This window comes from Epinephelus lanceolatus, chromosome 23, assembly GCF_041903045.1.
Source record: "Epinephelus lanceolatus isolate andai-2023 chromosome 23, ASM4190304v1, whole genome shotgun sequence".
Lineage (NCBI taxonomy): Eukaryota > Metazoa > Chordata > Actinopteri > Perciformes > Serranidae > Epinephelus > Epinephelus lanceolatus.
This window is the reverse complement of record NC_135756.1, coordinates 31,020,987-31,046,372: the sequence shown is the minus strand read 5'-3', so window position 1 is coordinate 31,046,372 and position 25,386 is coordinate 31,020,987. Positions and strand designations below refer to the sequence as shown.

General features: G+C 42.6%; 1 protein-coding gene across 2 annotated transcripts in view; it reads left to right on the top strand.

Annotated features, from left to right (window-relative positions):
- Positions 1–18,052, top strand: part of net1 (neuroepithelial cell transforming 1) — a 47,694-nt gene extending 29,642 nt beyond the window's left edge. Inside the window, exons 1-9 of one of the 2 annotated variants that reach the window (XM_033615128.2) lie at positions 10,613–10,933; positions 13,711–13,818; positions 13,938–14,102; positions 14,607–14,669; positions 14,903–15,076; positions 15,180–15,437; positions 15,529–15,699; positions 15,933–16,119; positions 16,229–18,052. In XM_033615128.2, coding sequence (XP_033471019.1) covers positions 10,841–10,933; positions 13,711–13,818; positions 13,938–14,102; positions 14,607–14,669; positions 14,903–15,076; positions 15,180–15,437; positions 15,529–15,699; positions 15,933–16,119; positions 16,229–16,677 — 1,668 coding nt within the window. In that variant the 5' untranslated portion in view covers positions 10,613–10,840 and the 3' untranslated portion in view covers positions 16,678–18,052. Of the gene's footprint in view, positions 1–10,612; positions 10,934–13,710; positions 13,819–13,937; positions 14,103–14,606; positions 14,670–14,902; positions 15,077–15,179; positions 15,438–15,528; positions 15,700–15,932; positions 16,120–16,228 lie in introns of those variants that run through there. The other variant, XM_033615126.2, reaches the window with a different exon arrangement.
- The last annotated feature ends 7,334 nt before the right edge of the window (positions 18,053–25,386 follow it).

Below are 25,386 nucleotides of genomic sequence, written 5' to 3'. Positions count from 1 at the left end.
CCCTGCTTTCCTACCGTGTTTGAAAGCTGGTTCCTCTGCCATAGAAACACTACATCAGAATAAAAGGGCTGTATATATATGCTATACTTCAAAATTATGTTTAAACTTGTTATTTTTCTCTAACAAAGTTCTTCCACACACTTGCGATACCCTTACAATCCACTCAGCATGAATCTAAGTCCCAGTGGTAGTCCCATATTTTTTAATGATGTTTCCTCATTCACATCATTATTAACAATGAAATAAAAATGAACCCATAAATATTTTTATTGTAAATCTATAGTTTTTTTTTAATTAGCATTAATGAGCCATGATCAAATAACTGTTAATACATCTTGTTAAATCATCTGTTGGGCTTTATTGAATGTGAGTAAACTTGGAGAGAAGAGAAAAGTATTGCCACGTGTCAAAAAACAAAAAAAATGATACAAAGACTTTATTTTAAATTATTTTATTTCATGGAAAACTTTTGTACAATCCAGACTGCAGCACATCCAGAACAGTTATATGAATCTGTGCCAGAAGTCTGTGCCGTAGTCCACCACACTGTCTGCAACAGGCTCCAACTACAAACCAGAGGTTTTTGTCTTTCTGCAGGCTACAGAACACTGTGCATTATAGTGTGTGAGCAAACAGGTTTTTTGTTTTGGATGACATAAACAAGAAAAAACATAAGGATAACCAAACAAACTGGTTTGACACTTACACCAAAAGGAAATATAGTCACAAAGAGCTTTTGAGAGGCTGATTGGATGACAGCGGCTGTCTGACAAAATCTCAGTGGATAAGAGATTGGATCAGTCATGGCAGATCCAGGGTTGTTTTTTCTCTTATTATATCATTAACTGTAATAAACAAAGTGTTTATTTTCGGACCAAAAATATATAAATTCCTCTATCTGCCCTCTTGTTTGTTACTCTTGTTTGTTGTGTTGTTAAGACACATCTGATAGCAACCATGTTGCGTAACTAAAAACTGATGGCCATATCTGATGTGTTGCTGTATCTGGAGTCAGTGCTTGCTCTGTTTATTTAGAGCATATCAGCAAAATGACTAAGCTTATCACAGAGAGACATCTAGATAAAGCTTGTGTTTTTCTGGTGAAGAGCCCATTGAGGTCTGCTGTAGGATCTCTAAATTGAAGAACCTGCTTTGGAGTAACTGAAAGGCAGGACTGGCTGGGTTGGAAAATACACCTCATTTGGTGTGTGGGTGTGAAATGAGCACATATGTGAACAAAGATCTGTCAGTGCTATTTCTATGAAGGATGATTTCGTCATAACTGAACAGTTAGCTTCAGGCACATTTCACCTTTTTACTAGCAATGCAGCTGATCTGAATGACAGTGTTCTGCATGTACAAAGCAGACTGTTCTTATACATTGTTCGCATGCATATCTGCAAAAAATAATAAATAATAGGCTGCAATGAGTTGATTAATGTGCCGACAGGAGTAAAGAAGGAGGTAGTATAAAGACCGAAAATCTTTGTAAGGATGCAGAATGAGGAATGGTGGATAGGTCAAACAAACACAGGACTTTTCACCAGGACATGTTCATGTTCCGTGTGAAACAAAGTACGCCATCACGTTACTTTGAGTGTAACTTTACCTTAAATATGTAATGTGACAAAGCCCAACCATGATTCTTTTCCCAAACCTAACTTGCATAACTTACGTAACTCATGATTCTTTTTCTAAGCCTAGCCTAACCAGATACATTGACAGTGTCTCAAACTTGACTAACTTCATTTCAAATCTTATTTTTTGGTTGCTCTCACTCTTCTTAGAAATATTTGGGTATAAAACTCCTCTCGTGCTGAGGGTGCAAACAGTTTAGAGCCAACTGGTGGCCTCTCTCCATCTATTCTGACTCCATACAGGCTGTTTTTGTCCTGCGCCCACATGAGAGGGATTAGCGGAGACGTACAGCCTGGACTTCTGTAACCAGTTGGATCAGTTGCTCTGATTTAAGTAAACAAAGCTTTAACAGTGTTGTGGAGAGTCCTGGGGGCCACTCCTTGATTCATATCAGAGCAGCGCTCAGTGTGCTGACTTTCTTCTCCTCCAGCGCAGTCTAATCCCTGCACTTTCTGTTTAACATTCAGAGGCAGTTATAGTAGAAAACCATATGGCTGATGGTATGCTGCTGTTCTTTGGTTCAGAGCTGCAAGAAATGGTCTTTGAACACAGTTCTTTTACAGTATCTCATTTTTGTGTCATGTTTAATAACATTTGCCATGATTAGGGCTGCAACAAACAATTACTGTCCTTATTGATCAGTCTGCAGATTTATTTTCCATCACAATTTCTCAGAGCCCAAAGTAGCATCTTCAAAAGTCATTTTGCCTGAGCAACAGACCCAAACCTGAAGACTATGACATTAGTACTCTCCAGATGTAAACTGTGGCTATAAGCCTGCCATTAGGTGCTGATTTCAGTCGGCATTCTCCCTGCCTTGCGCTATCTGTTTTAACATTTTCAAAATCCTCTTAGCTACAGGAAAAAAAAAAACCTCAGAGCTAACAGCCTACACTCTGAAAATGGCGAGTTGTGATGAAGATTTGGATTGTGCAGTAAAGCATGCCTGCTTTGTTCTTTCGGCCAAATGTTGTAAAGATGTACAACGAATAAGACAACTTGTGAACACACCTTGGTAAAGCCCAGACTCCGTCTCGCAGGATGCTTGATGTTAATCTGTTTTCTGACACAGCCAGTTGGAGCAGATTTGCCCCATCTTCTTACCCTAACAGCAGCATGTGCCAGTGACAGTGACCTCACAAATATATCGATCCGTTCCTCTTCACGTGAGCTTCTGTGATATTGTCAGAATAAATAATGTTTTGCAAGAGCCACATAGTAACAGTGCTCACCACCCCACTTGAAAATGTTCCACCAGAAGAAGTTCCTCCCCAACACTTTTGTAAGGACATCATCACCGTATCCAGAGCCAACACATTCTCACTCCCGATTTTGTCACTTATCAAGGTTTGGTCATTGATTTTCCATGTCAAGGTCTAGGTCGAAGTTCCTGGCTGCGTTGGTTATTGACGATCTGGGATGCCATGTCAACTTCAGCCTGTTACCTACCTTGTCTGTTTTCAAACTACACTTCAGTTTTCACAGGATTTGTACAGTTTGCATATAGTCTCTTTCAAAATAAATGCACTACATAGGTACAACACCATGAATCAACACTTTTTTCCTTCAGCAACAAAAGCACACAGTTGGGTTTAGGAAAAAATAACAGGGTTTGGCTTTACAATCTTACGGGAAGTGAACACTGGCCTCCTGGGTGAAAGCCTGTGGATGTTGGTCCCATCCAAAATCCTTCTCACCTTCCTTACTCGGGCCTCCACTCCCTTAACTTTTGATGTTGTTAAACATCCACAGGCTAACCCGACAAGCATGGTTTATCTAACAAACAACTTTTGCACAGCTTAAAGGGATAGTGCGCCCAAAAATGAAAATTCAGCCATTACTCACCCATATGCCGAGGGAGGCTCAGGTGAAGTTTTAGAGTCCTCACATCCCTTGCGGAGATCCCAGGGGAGAGGGGTAACAACACAACTCCACCTAATGGAGGCTTATGGAGCCCCAGATTCAAACGTCCAAAAACACATAATTGAAACCACAAAATATCTCCATACTACTCGTCTGTAGTGATCCAAGTATCCTGGGGCGCCATAAGCCTCCATTAGATGGAGTTGTGTTGCTAACACCTCTCCCCTTGGATCTCTGCAAGTGATGTGAGGACTCTAAAACTTCTTGAGCCTCCCTCGGCATATGGGTGAGTAGATAGTGGCTGAATTTTCATTTTTGGGTGCACTATCCCCTGAAGCTTTCCAGGTGGAACTAACACTTTAAAAGATATGATCTACACATGCTTTACACTTAGGCTCAATCTGACTGTATTTGGGGAAGTCAACTTGAATTATTTGGTTAATAGGGATTACTTAAAACAGCTGTGCGGAACTTCTGCACAGCTGTTCCGACTACAGCCGGCATTCGGCTTCATTCGTAAAATCTCGACTGCAACCGGCAATTACCGCATGCATTTGTTTTGGAGAGCGAGAGGATTAACGTTAGGTCAGTCCAAGTAATTAGTGGAAACATGCTAACGTTACACACAAGTTAGTAGTAAAGTAAGACCTGTTCATAAATGTTCTGGTGTAGCTCTGAATTTCTTAGAAACTGGGGACAACTGCCTGCTGTATATTTGTGTTCATGGTCATAGTCACAGATAATTTTGTGGTGTTTGTTGTAATGTTACTAAACAAAAGCGGTTCACATCAGCTAACGTTACATTTAGCTTGCTTATAACTTCCATGTCGCCATATATTGAAGTGAAACAACGTCTAACAAGTTGGTATATTCTCTAAATAAAAACAAAAATTACATACCTGTCGATTAGGAAAAGGGCCAACTCGGGATCAGTTTTAAAACCTTTCAAATCTCTCAGCTCTCTCCACTTGGTGAATGCCCGACCGAGGTTTACAACGTTTGGGCTCGAGCCCTATCACTGTCCCTTTTAGCCTTCTTCTGTTCTTCTGTTCTTTTTCTTTTAGATGGTGTTCCTTCTTTATCCGCCATGACATCGAAAGTACAACCAAGTCCTTATAGATACATCTGGTAAAACTGTTAAGTGTTGAGCAGTGCCCGTTGCGTCCCGCTTACTCGAAGAACACTCTCTGTAAACACGGCTCCTTCTTCTTCTGTGGTTTAATGGCTGCGGGCCGCTGCGGGCATGCAGACTTACTTCCACCTCCAGGTGCCGTATTCTGGTTTGCTGACTTCCACTGTGTCCGACCCGACTGAGGCTACGCTAAATAGCCATACAGAGAAAGGCTTTTTTTTGTTGCTGTTGGGTTCAAATAAATATGCGGATCTTCAAGGGGGGGGGTGATACGAACTAGGGACAGTTTTATAAATGGTAAAAAGTTCCGCACAGCTGCTTTAACCAAACATCCTGTCACAAACTGTTTCTAAATTACTTAAGAAACCATAGCCCGGGATGTAATGGTAGGGTAGGGTGAAGTGAATAAAACAGTCAGACATGAAGTTTTAAGTTTATTTACTTTGTTAATCCCCCTGATGGGAAATTCAATGTTTTCACTCTTGCTTGTCAATTACACACAGGTCCGAAAGACACACACATGCACAAACAGGACCTATACATGCACAAAGTGGAGAGATGTCAGAGTGAGGGGGCTGCCCTTGGTGAGGCGCCCCAAGCGGTTGGGGGGGGTTTGCTGTCTTGCTCAAGGGCACCTCGGCAGTGCCCAGGAGGTGAACCGGCACCTCTCCAGCCACCAGTCCACGCTCCATATTTTGGTCCAGATGGGGACTCGAACAGGCGACCCTCCGGTTCCCAAACCAGGTCCCTATGGACTGAGCTCCTGCCGCCACCAGAGGTGTGGTATTGAAGTATCACTACCACTGGAAATATGATGTATTTCATGTGATGCGAAATCTATCATCATAACTATCATCCCACTCTACTGTGGACCTGTCAAACTGCGTCCTGCGGGTGGGTGCCTCAGAACCAGAATGTTGCAATGAAAATTTCATTGTACATGATAGACGTGAGTCACATGAGACGTAACTTGAACATGAATTCCCTGGAACCCTCAAAACGATAATGAAACCTCTCCCACTGTCATATTTCTGCTGAACTCTTAGTAGTTTACAGTAAAAACATAGACGCATATGATCAGCTGGCAACTGTTCACTAAGGTCTCCCTTTGCACTATAGTGCTGTTGTGTCACCCATGTGCCATATCTACAGAACATCCAAGTGTGAATTATCCATATGTGTGTGGGCCACCATGACAAAGGACTTCATGTTAACTTGGAAAATTGTGTTTTTATGTTTGTGTCTGTAGGCTGAAGCTCTATCAGTATCACAAAGCGTCGGCGGTATCACTGTGAGTCTTAGTTACCGCCCTGTGTTTGGTAGCAACCAGCGCTGCTCTGGGTGTGTGAACACAAGCAAAAAGAAATTAGTGTTGAGTAACCCTAGCATGTTAGTCTGGTTGGAGAACTGTGGTTTTTCTACAGGCTGCTGTGTGATTAGATCACTGTCTACATCTTTAGTCTGTATTTAATTGCAGCCACAGAGGAGTGGAGGTATTTATAGTTACTCGTTGTCTTAACAGAAACTTCCTGGATTAATAGTAGTTCTCTCAATCACGCCCTAACCTCGGGGGGTGGGGTTGGTTTTGAACTTTACAGGCAAAGACAGTTAGAGATTTCCTCTTCATAGCCCTGATTCAAGTCAGATAAACTGCAGATGCTTCCACTATACAAAAATAATGTTTCTCAATCATATAGCAATCAAACAACTCTTTATCATTTAAAAAAATAATTTATGCAAAATTTTAGCTGCATGGATAAATAAATGAATATCCAGCAAAATGCTTTTCATATAGAATGTGAGCTAATAGGACTGAATTTGCTGTCTGACCATATTAAATGATGGAACAGATGACACTATGTATTAAATGACAGTGATAAGCAGAGGCCAGCTTTGTGTTGTAACAATGTGGGTAGTATGTGTAAATGAACTATTGTGCGTAAACTTCCCTTCATGTTGCCAGCACTCAGATCTCCCTGCTTATCTCCCAGCGAAACGTGTCACCTGGAAGATTATTGCTGTCACTTAGGATGTTGCTCAAACTACAGATTGTACTCATTCTCATATGCCTGCAACCACTGACACAAACTCCAGTCAGCGTTTAACACTAGGCAGTGCTGATCTAACACAAACCAAGTTTCTGTTTCTGTATTGCCTCTGTCTTGCCTAAAATGTTTTCAGGAACATATTGTAGTGTACTGTTTATCTGAAATATAAAAAATTGTGAACAGAAAGTGGGTGCCAAACTGTTTCCTGTTTTGTGTAAATGGAAGCTAAAAAAAATGAGGTCCAACAGTAAAACAGTAAAGCTGATCAAATATGAGAAATTCTATTTCTGCATTGCCTATTCCTCACCTCAGGGGTTTTTAGGAACATTTCAAATTACCGTTTAGCTGCAATACAAAGTCATTTCTTACCACCTGGCTGCCACATTGTTTTTGGAGAAGGCGCAGTGCATTCTGGTAGTTGCAGGTTTTCTACCTTTAGAACAAGAGCGAATGCCACAGTCTTTTTTTATGTTTTCTCTGAACATGTTGCACCAATTTCAGAACTATTTGTGTCTTTCTCGGGGTGGGGCAAAAAAATCGATACAGTATAGTATAGCAATATTTTGTGTAGCAATATTGTATGGACACACAGATGCCAAGTATTAATATTTTCATTGTATAACTTATTAACACTGATACATTTGCTGGAATTAACATGATTGATGTGAGATGACATAATTAGGGACATGATTTACAGTTCAAAAGAGATCATATTACAATATATGACAATATATGTTATGGCTATACCCAGCATATCACAAAACATTTTACATTGCAATCATATTGTATGGTGACTTAATTATCGTGATAACATCGTATCGTGGGGCCTCTGGTGATTTACTTTCTGCTGCATAGACAGCCTAGTTTAATGAAAAGACCATCTTTCCAGCAGTAAAATATTTCTTTAAGGCTTAAGAATCAGTATTAAAATAAGCCTGATGCAACCTGCAAGAGAGCAGTAAACACTCCTCTTCTCCAATGATAGCAAGAAACTAAAATACTTTGCAAGATGTTATGCAGGCAATGTTGGTCTTTCTGTGACAGTCCTATCATGTCTGAATGAAGTCATCACAAACATTTATGAAACGCACATTTCCACATTTACTGTAACTCAGAAACAGAGGGAAAGATAAATAAATGATATCATGTGGCTTGATAAAAAGTTGCTTATCTGAGAGGTTGGTTGTTGCTACCCAGAGAGATGAATCTTTCAGTCGTCTCCCCCCCCTCCCCTCCTCCTTCCTGTTGCTAAACTCCATCAGCAGAGGGCGGCAACATCTCCTTGTTGTTTTAAGCCAGTCAGCACTCGGCAGTGTTTCTTTGCCCAGAGCTGCCTGCTAATGCCTTCCCCTAAAACTGTAATTAGGCCCTGTGCATCCTGTCCTCTGCTGCTGATGTGGAGTTTAAGTTGAGCTCAGCTCCTCAGGCCTCGGGGCTCAGTCCGTCCCTGGCACGGCATAGGTTAGACAGCGGTGAAACTGTATTACTCATCCCACTCCAGCACTCTGAGCGTAGACTGGCATGTGTGTGTGTTTTGGAGTGTAAATCACAGCTGCACTCCAGCTACAGCTCAGTGTGACTAGAGGCTACGAGGCCAGGCAGGCCGAGCCATGTTGAGTTGAGTTTTTATAGTGGCTGGGCCAGACGTACAGCTGAATCAGCCCAAGGTCTCCCCATACAGAGTGAGTAACAGCAGGACTGCACACAGTGTCTTCTGAAGACACGCATAGACTACACACAGACATACAGATTCATTTTTTATTAGATCCTCTCTGACTCCTCAGTCTGCATAGTTTTTCGCTCTGCTGTCTTATTTTGCTCCTGAACTTTCTCCCCTCTGAGCCTGAAGTCATTCCCAATCCCACTTCACTTTGTTTTGGTGGTTTGTGGGTGATGTAATCCCAACTTGGCATCCTGTTGTTCTGCAGCAAATGAGACCTCCTGACCGCTGCGTCAACAAACCCAAAGAACAAGGTGTCAACATCCATACACCTCCATCAGCATCTGTGTTTTGTCACCCACACACACACAGCAACAGCATGAAGCCTGTGTCCTGTTTCACACCTCCATGTTGACCCAGGAGGATGAAGCAGAGCCATGATCAGGCTTGTCCATTTGCCCCAAAACACACACACATTGTGACACCCTGCCTTGCAGCACCTCCACATTAGCTGCTCCATCAGACCCTAACACCTCCACTTTTTGCTGTGCATTTGTTAACCAGCTGCAAGGGTGTGTAGAATCTGTGGCTTCAGGTGTGGTTGTCCTTCAGCCATCTGCCTGTCTGGGTGTGCACACATGCATGAAAAAGAGACACAAATTTGATTTCAACTTCTTTGTCTTTGCTGAAACTGACCAACACGTTGCCCTTTCCTCCACTGTTGGATCAATCAACATATGGGTGGCACTTGCACCCCCCCAGTGGTGCTCAATATACAGGTTTCAGTTTCAACATCTGGCTGAGTGTGTTACAATGCTCCCCTATTGATATTCTAATTGATTACCTCCCCCATTTGAAATGATGAGACTGATAACAGCTCTGTTTAAAGCAGGGAGCAGAGAGCATTGCCACCGCCACCCCCCCTCTCCTTGTCTCGGTTTTTTACTTAAGGAATCCCCAGACTGTTGAACAAAAGACCTTAGTGACCAAAGCAAGGTAAAAAAAACAAAACAAAAAACCTTGAGGTACCTCTGACTCTATCTTAACTACAACTTGACCGAGTTTATGGTGATAAATGAAAAAACTCATTTATCACTCTCAGAGAAGAGTGTTCTGGGACCACGAGAACCAAATTGATACACTTGATTTTACACTTTAGATTTGACTGAATTAATTTTTGTCGCAATTTCTTCCTGCAATTGTTTTCTGGTATTTGGGAATCAAATTCACAATTAAACAAACAATTTCCATGGAAACTTTAAAACTGTAAAATCTCCTTCAACGCAGTAAATGAGTTGACGTTTTTTCTTAACTACAGAAACCTTTTATGGGATTCTGTGCAACTGTGTAAGTCCCTCAGCTATGAAGAAATTAAGCCCTAAGTATCATACTTAAGGAGAAAACTAAGGGTGTTTTGTGCTATCTGTCGGAGGACTCCCAAACCCTGCCATTTTATATATGCCCCCGCCAGTGTTGAATTGAAACCTATGCCCTTAAAACTTAAGCTGTCTAACTCACAATTAAAATTCTCTTGAACTTAAAAGCTTAAGAACAAAAAAGCTGAATTCTGAAAGCTAAATTCTAATAACTGTGACAGGTATATCAAGAGGCTAATATTGTCTTTTCACAGATCATATGTATATATAATATATATACATATATATATACATACATACATATGTGTGTGTGTGTGTGTGTGTGTGTGTGTGTGTGTGTGTGTGTGTATGTTGCAAGTTCTCCCCAAAAAAGTTGAAGATGTTTGAATTATTGGGATTTGTTATCAATTAATTGTTTCCAGCTCTAGCAGTTACATCATCAATCATTTCCAAGTAAATTTGATTGTAAAGCTAGTTGCTGAATTGCAGCAAAAACAGCTTATCCCTTGTAGTACTCTTTCATAATAGTTGTGATGAATCATTTCCAGATATATTTTATGCATTATTGTCAAAACGAAAAAAGGCTTGTTAGGCTTTACAGCAAAAGTTAAACTATGAGGAATAACCCATATTGTGTTAGATAAGGTTCACTCTTTTTCCAACATTAATGCACCCTCATCAGAATTGTTTACATCAACTCTACCTAGCAGTAAGCTCTTCCAGTCATTGTAAAATTCTCACTACTGTTTTTATTCTGCGTTGATGGACCAACAGAGCCTGCGGGCAGCTGCTCCCCACTTCCAGGGAAAGTTTTCCTGCATCATCTGCAGCTATGAGGGCTGAGCAGAGGCTTGCTCCTCCCCTGTCTGGACTGCCGGTATAAAGCCTTCCCTCACTCAGTTTACCTCAGACCAAAGATTAGAAAGCGTGTTTGAGGGTAGCGCACAGAGAGCTCCAGCCCCTGAGGCAAGAAGAACAGGGGGAAGGTGTATTTATTTATTTAAGTTTATTTTTTTGACTCACACAGCTCTTGATTTTGATCAACATTTTTTCTGTCATGTGGATTACTTCAAGCTGACTCGCCAGGATTAAGAAAACGGATATTGTGTTTTTATTGAAAGCTATGGTGGCTTACGATGAACTGGGTAGCTTGGTGCCTATCAAACGGACTCTGCAAGTGATAGACTACCAGAACCAAGCCAACAAAGAGTCAGAGGTGAGATGCAAAAACACACTGTGAAGGTGGTGGTTGATATTTCTTCTTTGTTTAGCTGTTGCCTGTGTCTCCAAGTCATTGTTTGTCCGGAACTCATTCAGATGAAGTCAGATCTTTGTGTCAGATTGTGAGTGAATCAGCGCCTAACCCTGCTCTTATCTTACTTGGGCACACAGTGTTTGTGTGTGATAATGTGCGTGTGCTTTCAATTGCCTTGTACCTGTAAGATGAGACTTTGAACTTTGTCCCTGGGCAGGTTTGAGATACTGCCTAACCTGGAAAAGTTAATCATTGGATTACACTGTACCTATGAAGTTGTAAACAGTGGACAGACCCCCCTCAGTGTTGTGTATTCCCATTCTGTTCTTTAATATGCATCCCAGCAGGGAGCTCAGTCTTGATGGGATATTGGAGGGATTGGGACAGTTGGTAGACTCAAAGTACTACAAACATTGAAGCAGCAGGGGGTAAACTCTCAGTCAACAACCCTGTCTAGAATTACTTGTTTTTTAACTCTGATATTTGGAGTGAAATGCAAATTCAACACAGCAGCCTGAGAGCATTCCTTCAGCTGCAGACACAGTTAAAGGGACATTAGTGTTGAAACCCAGGTGTGCCTTCTGTACTATTTCAGCTCCTTCCTTCCCTCTCTGAGGCATACATAGTTCTCTTTCGGAAGAGATTTCAGGAAGATGGTTTCATTGACAGTAAACCATATGATAAAGGAGAAGGACAATTCATGAAGTGAGTCCTGTTGTCACAGAACCTTTCGTTTTACACCCTGTGCTGGTTTACTGGTGACCTCAACTCTTTCCTTTGTGGTCTGCTCTCAGCACCTATCAGCACAAACTGTGCTGCAATCCCAGGAACACATCTGGAGTATTAGCTCACAGCACACACAGGGTTACATCAAAGAGAAAGCAAAGGAAGCACTTGGGGGATCCCTGAAAAAAACTCCTGATGTTTATAAGGTTGTAATCTTGGGTCAGGAGTTTAAGGAGTGCGCTGCACATGTTCAGTATGTATGTCTGGAGGCTCGGTGTTTCACTGATAATAGTTACCCAACACAGCAGCACAAACCCCGGATCTGTCTGATTTCCTGAAGTGAGCCAGATTCGTCGTACCTCCACAGAGTGCATGAGTCAAACTACCATGAATAGCAACTTTCCCTCGTTTGTCTGCACATTTTCACTTTACAGCTGATAAACAAAGAGTGGGACTAGTGGGCTTTTGTTATTCTGGGGCTGGTTCCTAAAGGACAGGAAGGGCAGAATGACCAGCATGCGTTTCCAATGTTGACATTGGAACCCCCACCCACCTGAAACTCTTTTACTCTCTCTGTCTGCTGATATTAAAAGGTCAAAAATAAGATTCAGGCAAGTCAAGTCCCCAGAGGCAAGGTAAAAAAAGAAAGATCTGTCTTTGCATGCGGAACACGGTCAAAGCAGTGACTCTGCCACTAGAGGGCTTGCTATGTTTTCAAGGCTGCTCTGGTCCAACTTGGAGACCCAGAGCAGACGGTGACTCGACCGCAGCCTCAGCAGCTCCCAGGCCACAGCAGACTGAGCGGATCTGTTCTACAGCTGTGTCCGCAGAGCCCGGAGCCTCAATGGCTGCTCTGTTTCCCAGATTCGCTGAGCCAAGGCAAAACCCAATTTGGCCTGAGTCAGGAGAAAACACATACGGCTTTTAGCAGTGCGGTGCTCAATTTCAGAGAGCAAGCCCTGATTAGTGTGAAGTTCTTAAAATGCAAAATGTTTTGCGGGGAGTGCAAACTTTGGGAATGCTAATTATGGCTGTCTCCTCGTGTCATGTTTTTGAAGAGGCTCTGTGGGCTGAAATCATTACCTCAGATCTTCAGCTCTTTGATTCCTGCAGCCTGTTGTTGTTGGCACGGGGCCAGGTAGCTCTCTCCTTTCTCTCAGCCTCGGGGCTGGGTGAGGGGAGGAGAGAAGGGGGGTCACCTGGCCCAGGTGTAGCACTGCTCTCACGCGAGGCCTGTTGAGGAGCCTGTCTCGACTCGCAGCCATAAACACCACCATGCACCCCCTGCAATGCCGCACTGTGTAAGCACTCAAGAGGGGACAGGTTCACTGACTTTTATGACTGCTGCTCCTTTGCCCGACTCACAGCGGTGGTCTGTTTTACTGAACAATCCTGACACACTGCCACACTTTCCATACTGTGTCCCTGGGAAAGGCAGTTAAAGAGCTGCAGCAATCAGGAAGCATTTATCTCACACTGTCGCACTGAGTGATGGAGCAGATCCACTCTCAAGTGGAGCTGTAGCTGTTGTCAGGCCAGATAGCAGCAGAGTGTGTGCGGGGAGGGGTGCTGAACAGCTGAGAGCAGGGTCTCGTGCATTCCTGGCATTCCTCCAGACCCCCTTCCCCTCCAGATCAGTGGTCAGAAAGGGTCTTTGTGCTCAGTGGGGCTGGCCTGGCTCAAGACCATTCACATGATGGAGCCAACAGCTGCTGGAGCGGCTTCCTCCTCCTCAGTATCTCAGTCTGTCCATTGGTCCGCCAGTCTGTCTGGCTGCGGCTCGACCTCGGCTCCAGCTACTCCTATTTCCTCACCCCAAAGCTGGGAGTGGAGTCAATAATGAGGATTTATGACTTGATGTGTTTCATCACAAGGAAGTCACAAGGGAGCATCTGGACTGACTGCTGAGGTCTCTCACAGTTGGCATTACTGATGGATTTGCCCTGTGCTGCTTTTCTTTGACATGACATTGCCTGACTAATCTTTCCCACCATTTTTCTCTTGTTCTCTAGGAACCCAGCACAAAGCGTGTCCGTCCTCTCGGCAGGGTGACGTCGCTAGCCAACCTCATCTCTCCGGTGAAGAATGGGGCCGTCCGGCGCTTCGGCCAAACCATCCAGGTAAGCTCCTGTGACACCCCACAAAAAGGGAACACCAAGGGGCACCTCTTTGCACCAAACAACTTGGCTTCCTGTTGCAACACGTCTGACATCTGGGGCTTCCTCTTTCCCATCTGTAGGCCTCTTTCAGGGGCGATGGAAAGTCGCCGGGCATGCCCCAGAAGCCTTGCAGCAAGGCGGCGGCCCCAACACCACCCAAAAGGAGGAACAGCACGCTGTGGTCAGAGACGCTAGACATCCACCAGAAGGGAACTTTCTCAACCAAAGAGATCAAGCGGCAGGAGGTGAGAATCAGCACTGACACATGAACATACAGTAGAGCATGGTGAGGACACCAAGGGGTACAGGGGCAGGTAAATGAGTTTGCTCAGTACGAAATCCAGACGGTGGTAAATTCTGCCACACTAGTTTAACATAACCCTGTAGTATTTGTGTCAAATAGTCTAAATGGGGCAAAAAGCCTTCCCAGGCTTTTTTCCCAGTCTCACATATACCTGACAAGCCAACAAACTCGTGCTCTCCTGCCCTACCTCCCTACTTGTCCTGCATATGTCAGACATCTTAGCCAACTGTCAGAAGCCATAAACTTTTTATAGTTTTAAACACAGAGAGCACAGAAGAGCGGGAGAGAGCAGCCAGAAAGATTTCAAAGGTGATTTCAGTCATTAGGCACCAACACAGTTTTAGATGTAATCTAATGGCTATCAGTTGCAATAATGTAATGGCATCCTGATCCATGTGTTTTGCTAAAAAAGTATCTTTTTGTTCCTCCTCCTCTCCTTCCTCAGGCCATATTTGAGCTGTCTCGTGGAGAACAGGACCTGATCGAGGACCTCCAGCTTGCACGCAAGGTTTGTACTTGTAAATCTCTGAGGCAGAGGGAGTACATATTAAGCAAACAGATTAAATCAAAGTCTGGCAGGGCTTCCACACAGCCAAGCCAGGAACTAAAAAAAGACGGAAATTATTCCGCTGTCTTTCTCTTGTACCCCTACTGCTCTATACAAGCTATTCTTAGCATCCACCCCCTTTTGGCATGATGGGATGTTGTTGTTTGACTGTTTGGCTTTTCTCCTGTACACAGGCGTACCATGACCCGATGCTGAAGCTCTCCATTATGTCTGAGGAGGAGCTCACTCACATCTTCGGCAACCTGGATGCCTACATCCCTCTGCACGAGGATCTCCTGGCACAGCTTTCCAAAGCCACAGGGCCGGATGGGACCGTGGGCGAGATCGGGCAGATTGTCGTGAGCTGGGTAAGCATCCTGTCAAGTACCTCAACCTCTTTGACTCTGTTAAAGTTCAGCTGGTTTCCAGTAAGAAAGGCAGCATTAGTAAGTGTCTCCTCTCACCCTTCAGCTGCCCAGGCTTAACGCCTACAAGGACTACTGCAGCAACCAGCTGGCAGCCAAGGCGCTGCTGGACCAGAAGAAGCAGGACCGCAGGGTACAGGACTTCCTGCAGCGCTGCCTTGAGTCACCCTTTAGCAGGAAGCTGGACCTGTGGAGCTTCCTGGACATCCCACGCTCCCGCCTGGTCAAATACCCACTGCTGCTTAAAGAGATACTGAGACACACTCCACCAGAGCACACAGACGCTGCCAGCCTGGAAGAAGCGGTAAGTCAAAGACACAGATTTGTGGCACTATCTTTAGATTGAGCTTATAAAACATGGCTGAAGTTAATATTTTGATCCTTTGTGTGTTCAGATCACCATCATGCAGGGTGTGCTGTCAGACATCAATATGAAGAAGGGAGAGTCTGAGTGCCAGTACTACATCGACAAGCTGGAGTATCTGGATGACAGGCAGAGGGACCCTCTTATCGAGCAATGCAAGAGCCTACTGTGTCACGGGGAGCTGCGGAACAAGAGCGGCACGGTGAGCAGAACACAACACAATGCTCCTTTGGCTGCCTCTTCACTCATCAACACAAGCCTCACATCCCATATAAGGCAATCAGGCTGTAACTGTCTGCTTCACTGACCCCTAACCAGCCCATGATTTAACCATTCGAGTATGAACTTTTGATAAGAGTAAACATCTTGCAGGAAACTTTATTGGTGGTTATGTAAAATATCTGGTTTTAATAATTGTTTTTTGTTTCTTTCCAGAAGTTGCATGTGTTCCTGTTCACTGAGCTGCTGGTTCTGACCCGCCCCGTCACCAGGAACGAGCGCCAGTGTTTCCAGGTTTACCGGCAGCCAATCCCAGTGCACGATCTTGTGTTGGAGGACCTGCAGGACGGAGACGTCAGAATGGGCGGCTCCTTCAGAGGCGCCTTCAGCAATGCAGATAAAGGTGAGGCTTGTGTCAAAGTCAAAAAGTCTACAGGGGTTAACACAGGAATATAGACAGTGCTCAGTCAAAAATTTTTTGCTAATTCAACTTTTTTCCACTTTCTCCACAGCCAAGAACATTTTCCGCGTGCGTCCCCAAGACCCAAGCCAGGCGCAGTCCCACACGCTGCAGGTCAACGATGTTTTCCATAAACAGCAGTGGCTCAATTGCCTCCGCAGCGCCATTTCCGTCCACCGGCCCCTCAGCGAGCCCTCCACGCCCTCCCCGCCTGTGAGCGACTCCCGCTTCAAGCGCCGCCCCTCCTCTGTCTCTGCCATCGTCCACATGGAGGAAGCAGACGAGAACTGCCCACAGCCGGCTTCTCAGTCTGCCCCCAGCTCACCGAGCAACAGCACAACCCCCAGCCCCACCACAACGTCCCCTTCATCTCGCTCCTCCTCATCGTCTTTGTCAACGACATCTTCGACGTCGCCGCTCTCCTCACCCACATTGCTCAAAACCAAAAAGGACAAGAAATCTTTGTGTTCTTTAGGGAAGAGAAAAGAGACTATGGTGTGAGCTGAGGTGAAAGGAGAAAATGGACTCCTGGGTGGACATTTTGTTTTTTGTACATAAATGTTAAGAAAACAACACGGAGAAGCGTGGGACTCGTATTTATGTGTGTCTGCGTGCGTGCGTATTATTACAACAGTGTTCTGTGTTACTGTCCTCTTCGGCAGCTATTTACCTTACCCCTCCATCCAAGTGCATCCCACAGAGACACAGTATTCTGGAGAGACGTGCATGGCTTCCACAGGCTCTTAAAAGGGAAGCATAATGAGAAGCAAACCCATTTTTCACACATGAATCTGTGTGTCCTGAGTTTGTTGATCTCTTGAAGATAGAGGTGGTGCATTCAATCCTGTTTACTATTAATTTGATATTTAAACATTATTTTAGACCTTTTTTGGGGGGCTAATGAAAGTTTTACATTTTTATATTTTAAAATTTATTGTAGTATTTTTTTAGGTATCATAAAGGAGCACTGTTTTAGTTTTTAGGTGAAGTAATTTGAAATTTTGAGTATGTTTAGCAGGCAAGAAAGGAGGAGAATCCCCCTGAAGAAAGATAAAATGTACGACACAAAGCTACAAATTTCTCTGTACAAGTCTGATTTTTACATTAATCAGAAAATGCGTCTTATTTTTATACATTCCTTTAATGACAGATGTTAGGACATGGAATCTTTTTTATTTTTCTGCATGTAGTGCAGTCGGAGGCATTAATTTAAAAATCCAGTGACAGATGAGACTTCAGTCTCTCTGTTTGAACAAACATCACTATGAAGTATAGTGGTAGCAAATCATCTGATATCAAAATCATGTCAGACAAGAGATGAGTTTTGTTTTAAAACAAAAGTTTGAACTGAGCCATGTTGGTTTTAAAAAAAAAGCTGACCTTTCAGAATGATACAGACCACTTTTCAGCGTAGCATCTTGCATGGAACTTTAGTTGTGGACACTGCGTGCACCAGTACAGGCAGCAGGATGTATTTACGTGTCCTGAGGGACAGGACAGTTAAACATGTCAAAGACTGGTTGATGGAAATAAGAGAATGTTGTTGAATGCTGAAGGGAAAAGAGAAAAGATAGACAAAGCTGTGTTTTGGAACTGAAATAGACTGTCAATGCAAGACGTTAAACTCCATTAACTTCCTGTGTAAGTTGATGTGATATCTTGCTTACAGATTGATGATAGGTGGTAAAAATCAAGTGAGTGTTAATGGTGGAAAAAAGTACGTAGGGGAAGAGAAGTAAACAAGAAGGTTTTTTGTATGTGTGCATTAAATGTTGTTGCTGAGATGGAAAAAAGAAAAGAGAAAAGGGCAACTTGCCTGCTACGAACTGTATGTAACAAAAGAACAATAAAGATCTGTGTAAGATTTGCAACTGAACTTTTGTTTCATGTCTTTTATCTTTTTCATTCTGACTGGTGATTTGCTTTCTTGCTGACCTGGATGAGTAAACTGATACTAGTCTCATATCTGTCTGTATGCTGACCATGAAGCTAGATGTATTAGCCGATTAGCTGGCTTAGCATAAAGACTGGAAGCAGAGAGAAATGGCTAGCCTTGCTCTGTCCAAAGGTGACAAAATCATATAAGCACCTGTAAAGCTCATTAATTTTACAGTCTTGTTTGTTCAATCTGAAGATGGAAGTACAAAGACAAGCTGTGGTTACGCATTAAGTCTCTGCTGTTCTGTGGTAAAACCATTAATCATCCTCAAGTTTTTGAGTGGATTAATCAGACAAGATGTAATGTGTAAATCAGTGATCTGCATGCTGTCAGGCTAGCTGTTTCCCTGTCTACACAGCCTTTATGCTAAATTAAGCTAACCAACTGCCTGCTTCCATGCTAATGTAAGCTAACAGACTGTGTTCTCATGCTAAAGTTAGCTAACCAACTGCCTGCTTTCATGCTAATTTAAGCTAACAGACCGCAAGCTTTCATGCTAAACTAACCTGACAGACTGTAAGTTTTCATGCTAAACTAACCTAACAGACTAAGTTTTCATGTTAAACTAAGCTAACAGACTGCCAGCTTCAATGCTAAACTAAGATGAGCTGCTGCCAGCTTTAATGCTAAACTAAACTAACAGACTGTAAGCTTTCATGCTAAACTAACCTAACCTAACCAGCTGCCAGCTTTAATGCTAAACTGAATTAACTAGCTGCCAGCTTTCATACTAAACCAACCTAACAGACCGCCAACTTTCATGCTAAACTAAGTTAACCTGTTTGTCTGTGTTTGCAAAAATGTCAAACTGTTCTTTTAACAGACTTTGAAACATACGCAGCAGCTTGCACGTCCACATTGGGTTAGGTCAGTGCTTACATGACACTGAATAAAAGAGTGTACCAAATGATGGCAGGAGGAGGAGATACACTGATTAATGACTCTGCTTAATTCTTAACTAAACAGTAAGTTCTGGGTGCCAAGAAAAACATTTCCAGTGAAGGTATTAGTCAAGATTTGGTTTTTCAAACTGCGACATCGCTGCCTGGTCCCTGTTTGAATGAGCTTATTTGTTTTTAGAGAGTCTTGAAAGAATACCCTCACTTTGTCAGGTCTATGATTTCCATTTGGAAGACCTGACAAATGGTCCACAAGAGCCTCTTGAAGGTTTTGATAAACAGATTGGGTTTAAAGGATTTAAAATTGGATAGGCCTCTCAGTTGGTGTATAGTGGGGTGATGATGCAAGATAAGTAAAGTGATCACTTGAAAGAAAACAAAGAGGGACAGCTTCATTTCAGCCATCATGAGCTTTTTAACTGTTAAACATTAAGTCTTTGCTGGAGTGAGGCAGGTTTTCTTCCCTTTTAATTTGTCTGCTTGGCAGAACCCAGTAATGGCCTCATGTCTGCCTCTCAGAAACTGAGAGCATTCTCTAAACATTCGCTCATGCTCTCCACACAATCGTTCATTTAATTTAATGTAAGTTGAACATGTACCAGCATTACAGTGAAATGGTTACTGTTAAGTTCCTGGGCAGCGAAGAATCTCAGCCTGTGACTAAAGTCAATAAGCAAGCTTAGAAAATACAGAAGTCATTGTACTGTCAGTCATTTAATGCTGTTTATAGGTATCATTCTTCATACAATTAAATATCCATATCATTGTCATGACCTTTGACCTAAAATCAGAGCTGCTGAGCTGCTCTGTACCATCTTGTTACTACCAATAGATAAAAAAGACCAACATCACAACAATAACTTGGGGTGTCCTGCAAAGTCCCTGGTTCCATTCGGCCCGCGAGACCTTCTTGTTTGTCTTGACTGTCGGCTGATAATTAAAAGAACAAAAATGAAAAAAAAGAAAAAAAAGATAAATAGATTAATAGAAAAAGAAAAGAAAAAACTGCCAAGTCATAATAAACCAGAATTGTCATTTGATTGTTGTCCTATGAAAACAGGCCATGGAAGAGAAAATGTGGACAGAGATTTTGTGAAACAAAGGTCATCTGGAAATAATTCTTTTTTTAAATGGAGTTGGAAAATATCTGCCTGTTAGCTTTTTAAATGTATCTAAATTTATATGCAGATATCTGTTTGTAGAGATAAGCCAAAATAAGCAATGCACGGAAGCACAAGTCTTGGCCCAGATATCCGCTGGCTACACTAGAACCTGGAGTCTAAAGAAGAGCATTCAGCTTGAAACATCACTGGTATATGTGCCAATAAACTGCACTTAAGGGAGCTACGGTGTGGGGACCTTTTTTCATGTTATTTACTGCTATCTTTTTGTCCAACACGTGCCTTAAAAAGTTCTTGGATGTGCACAATCAGAATCCCCAAAATATTGGCTGTGCCACAGAAGTCACAAGACTCACAATCGACACTTTCCAAGATTGGCAGTATCTAGACTGGTGGTGGAGGAGTAAAATCAGTGGATGGAAAATAAATCTTCCCAGTTGAATCTCCTGGAATAATCTGCAAACTATAGTAGTGATGGAAAGGTGTTGCATCACAGGTCTGAAAGACAGAATGGCCGGATGAAAATTATATTCACAGAACTACATTCAGACCAGAAAGATGACTGGCCAGATCTGATGATGTAAGATTAATGATGATGACAATGATTTAAGTAGGAGAGGTCATTCCAAGTTGGGTCCTACAGAGGCTAGGCAAGACTCCCTCCTAACATTCAGTGAACACAAATTGGATTCCAGCAAATCGTGAGCAAAAATTATGGGCACTTCATGCCCATTGAGGATACACACATGTATCCTTGAAAATGCTCTAAAGAAAGGACTCTGTCCTTTGTAGAATTTCAAGGATTCTTGACATTCGAACAGTCCTTCAGCAGGATTCGAGGACATATCCTCCTTGAAATTCAGCCGTTTAAGGATCCTGTCTTGGCTTTGAGAAGCACCAAGAGATGGCTGACTTGATTGTGGTTTAAAGGTAAAAGACAACCATTTTTTATGAACACCCAGAGACTTTTGACTGAGTAGGGACCATGCTAAATGTTCACCTGGCTTAAATTAAACCTAGTGTTGCTTTTGTTTTCCTCCATGCAAACACAGAACATGGTTGTTTATTTTAGTGTTGAGTCTGAATCAAAGTGTTGTTGAGGAAGTGAATGAAGTGGCTGAGGTTGATTTAAGGATGCCATACTCTATTAACTGCAGCTGCTGTTACATAACGGCGGTTCTTTTGAAGATCTTCTACTTTATGAAACAAACACATGGAGATTTTAACCAGCACCATAGCATTCTCTTAAGCTTAACCAGCAAAATAACTCAACTGAGAATCAGTCCAGACACAAACACAACAAGATACTTTCTCTAGTGTACCAGAAACTTCCCTCTCAGCAGCTCATCTGTCCTATTGAAAGAGCTGTGAGTTGACAGACGCAGACAGCTGAGCCTCCTGTCAGTGATCCATCACCACCACATCCTTGGACACTTATCTCCCTCCACTGAAAAACTCCACAAACACACCCTGACAGTTACAAACTGACTTTAGCTTCAGTGTCTGAGCTGCCCCATGGCTACAGCCAGCGGAAGAGACTCACCACAAAGGATCAGATAAACTTCCCTGACTGGCCTGACTCAGTCCCCCAGTTTTTCTTTTGAATGCAATGTGGAAGTGACACCTAATTCTGGACTTTGGCCAGTGTGACACTGAGCTGAGGTGGCAGAATTCTCCTCTCTGAGCAGTCCGAAGCAGTTAGTTTCAGAAATAAAATCTACGTCCATATTATTCGACTTTGCGGTTGCTATTCACGATAAGGGGAACTGGGTTAATTCCTCCGGATATACCAAATGACACATCACCACCAAATGAAGTCAGCATTTCAGTTCATCATCTTAAAACTGTGAATTCCTTGATGTATCTTAAATAGGACCAATATAGTATTCTTTGTTGGCTGTAAGTCACATGTGGCCTTGCTATTTTTCACTATGTTTGAGCTTGGTCTTTTGTAATAGAATGCTCCAGGAGTGAGTCCTGAAAACCCAGAAATGAGTTAGCATTTTAGCACTCCTGGTTCCCTTGTGTCGAAGTCAATGGGTTTTTGGTTAGATGCCTGAAATACGGTCTGTGGTTAACACAAACTTAAGAGATATTACTGTTGTGTTCTACAACATAAGATTCATCACTAAGTACCCCACTGGTGAAGGCTGAAGCTTTTATGGGTTGTAAAAAAGACAGTTGCTAACAAGTGGCTAAATGAGACTACAGAAAATCATCATGCCAAACACAGCTTTACAGCCTTGCCTCATTGTGGTGGTGACATTAGACATATCAACATCTAACAATGTTGCCAGGTTTTTAAAATGTCACAGCTGATAAACAGAATAGTCAACACGTTCTTATCCCACGTTGTCACATATCACCACTTTGTTAGTGGACTTTCACGTCTACATATTATGCGCTAGGTGTCTTCCTGCATATGCTGCAGACTTTCTGGGATGTCGCAACTGTTTAGGAAAAAACATCAAGGTTTGGCTCTACATTGATTCGGGACCTGAACACCAGGCTCCCAGGTGAGAATTTGAAGGTTTGTTGGATCATCCACCACCCCTCCCGCCCACCCTATAAGGACTTTCCAGCCCCTATATACGCTGTCACCAGAAGCCATTCAAATTGATGCCATCCAGCGGTGTATCATACCACTGCAAAAGGTAGTTTTTGGTGATGGCATCTAAGGCCAAAATCTCGGACAGAGCGGCAGTATTTGACGACTTCGGAATGAGAACATAACACAAATACACTGACTCGGTTTTTTGCCAAGAGTTAGACGAATAAATAATTCCACAGATTAAATAAAACAAGATAAAACATGTTACTTACTAAGCTTCGAAGATACTGGAAGGCAGATCTTTTGGTTTGAGCTTTAGACAGAGCCAGGCTAGCTGTTTCCCTGTTTCCAGTCATTATGCTAAAATAGGATGCTGTCAAGAAATTCTCTGAATTCATATAAATATTATTCTGGCTTCATCCAGTACTGAGGATTAGGAAGAACATGTGTTTGTCACATAGTCATGAAAATACTGCTGTTTGGAGAGGTACACGAGGCTAATTTAGCCGGGACAAAGGCCAGTCTAAACTGCCAGAACATTGCCGGCCTTGCCAGTGAAGAAAATTACGGACAAAAAGGTTGACATGCAAGGACTGTTTTGGCAAAAGTGGTCAGTAAAACAGCTGCGGAAAAAGAATTTAAAGCATATTTCATAGAGCACAACACAGTGCAACTTGTTGAAGGGCCTCTGTCACTGCTGGTGGACTACGTGGGCGATGAATTAATTTACTCATGGCTCATGCATGGTAAAAAGGCCACATAGCCCCACACAGAGTGGAGATAATATAACAGAGGGATTGTCTATGAGATTAACATGCAGACACATGAAGACTTACAAGCTGTGTAGCTTCTCTGTGTCTTCTAAAGCTTCACTTAATAAATGCAACAACATCCCATTTATTAGTGGTGGGCTAGATGCTAGAAGGCACTGGAAACTCCCTGGATATGAAACTTTAAAATCAGTTTACCAAGTCCACACCCACAGCTAATAACACAATAAGCTCCAGATTAAATCTGACCAGCAAAGTAGTGCTTGGGGGCAACCTCAGAAGACTGGAGGTCAAACAGGTTCACAGCACCCCTCCATCAATACCTGGACTCCATGTTTATGTCAAAATACACTCAGTTCTGCTGGTCCTGACAAACCAGGAACTTGTTCAGTCATCACTCAAAGGCTGCCAAAAGGAGCTGTCAGCTCAATGTGCTTTACTCTCAGACAAATATCACTTTGTCTCATGGATTTCCTTTCGCCTTAGGAGATGACATGTGAGGGTGGGAAAGAAAAAAAAAACCTTGAACAACAATTAATGGCTCCCTAAAATATTTGGGTGTTCTAAAAGGATGATGGAAAAGATTTTCCTCAGGGATGTTTTACACAAAACAAAAGCAGAGCTGCAAGTGGCAGTTGTTCTTGACAACAAGAACTTGTTTCAAACTTACATAAGCCAAAGTCTTTATCTCTTTTACTACTGTCTTGTGATGTACAGTAGCTACATTGTTTGCTAATAGTATTGGTGTGCAGGGTTACGCTATCAGGCCACAACTGTAGCATACGGGTGCGAAAGTTCTATCCTTTTTTCCTATAGACAGTTGGCTGCATCTGGATGGGCATGCAACTTTTTTGCAAACATGCAATACACTCAGGGGTTGAACAATAGCTTATTGTGGCTAATGCTGGCAAATGTTAGCAAACATTCGCTAAGTATTGCTGTGTAACTGACATTACCTAATCAAAGTATTGGTGTTTCCATTTAGTTGTCAGGCAAACTTTTGAAATGTGGCAAAGAAATAAAGTCAAATTAGATGCATTGCCATCAACTGGTTTAGAGCAGTTAATTAAATGCAAAGTGTATTTTTGTCAGAAGTTGGTAGTACCACACTTTACACATGGCTACTAAACAGAGTAGAGGAAGTAGAGGTTGCAAACAGGAAACAACTGGGAAAGTTTTAATTGGTCTTCCATGTCAGCTATTATTGGTCATGTTTCATGCTGTCTGCAGATGAAGACAAATTATGCAGGCTGTTTTTATGCCTTATTCGTCCGTGTACCTACAAAAAGTAATGGGTCATAATCTGAATATCATGAGCCAGTAACCTGTATATAACCCATGTAGGCTGTGATCACATGACCAGTGCTCTGATGGGAGTTAAGATGTAAGTAGTCCCCATAAGGAGGCAGGTTGAGGTGGTGGATAGATCACAAACCACAGGACTTTGCCCCAGGACATTTCCCCAGGTGACCACTGTTCAGAACCATGTGAAACCAAATGAGTCATTCTAATGCACGCCGTCACTAGGGTTGAGTCGAATTCCTCGGATGAAACAAGTATCTGGTACAGATAATGTATTTTTTTTACAAGTCTGAGGATCACACAAGTAAAATGTGTCAATATCTGTATTTGTGGTGAAGGTAAATTCTCATTTGCATAGCTGTTCTGCATTTGCCTTTCTTAAAAACAAAATAATTATGGCAAGCCCACCAACGTCCGGCCTAAACTCCATCCACCCCAAGTACAGGTACCGATACAGATAACTTATTTGGTTAACCCACCTCAAGCAAGCAAAAACGTTTTGTGCAACTGAGGGAGTTAATCAAGACAACTTTTCTTATTCAATACCTTAAAGTGTGCATAAAGATAAATTTACCAAAACACGGCTAGTGACGCTTCTCTACCTTTGCAACTGTATGTGGTCAGTAAG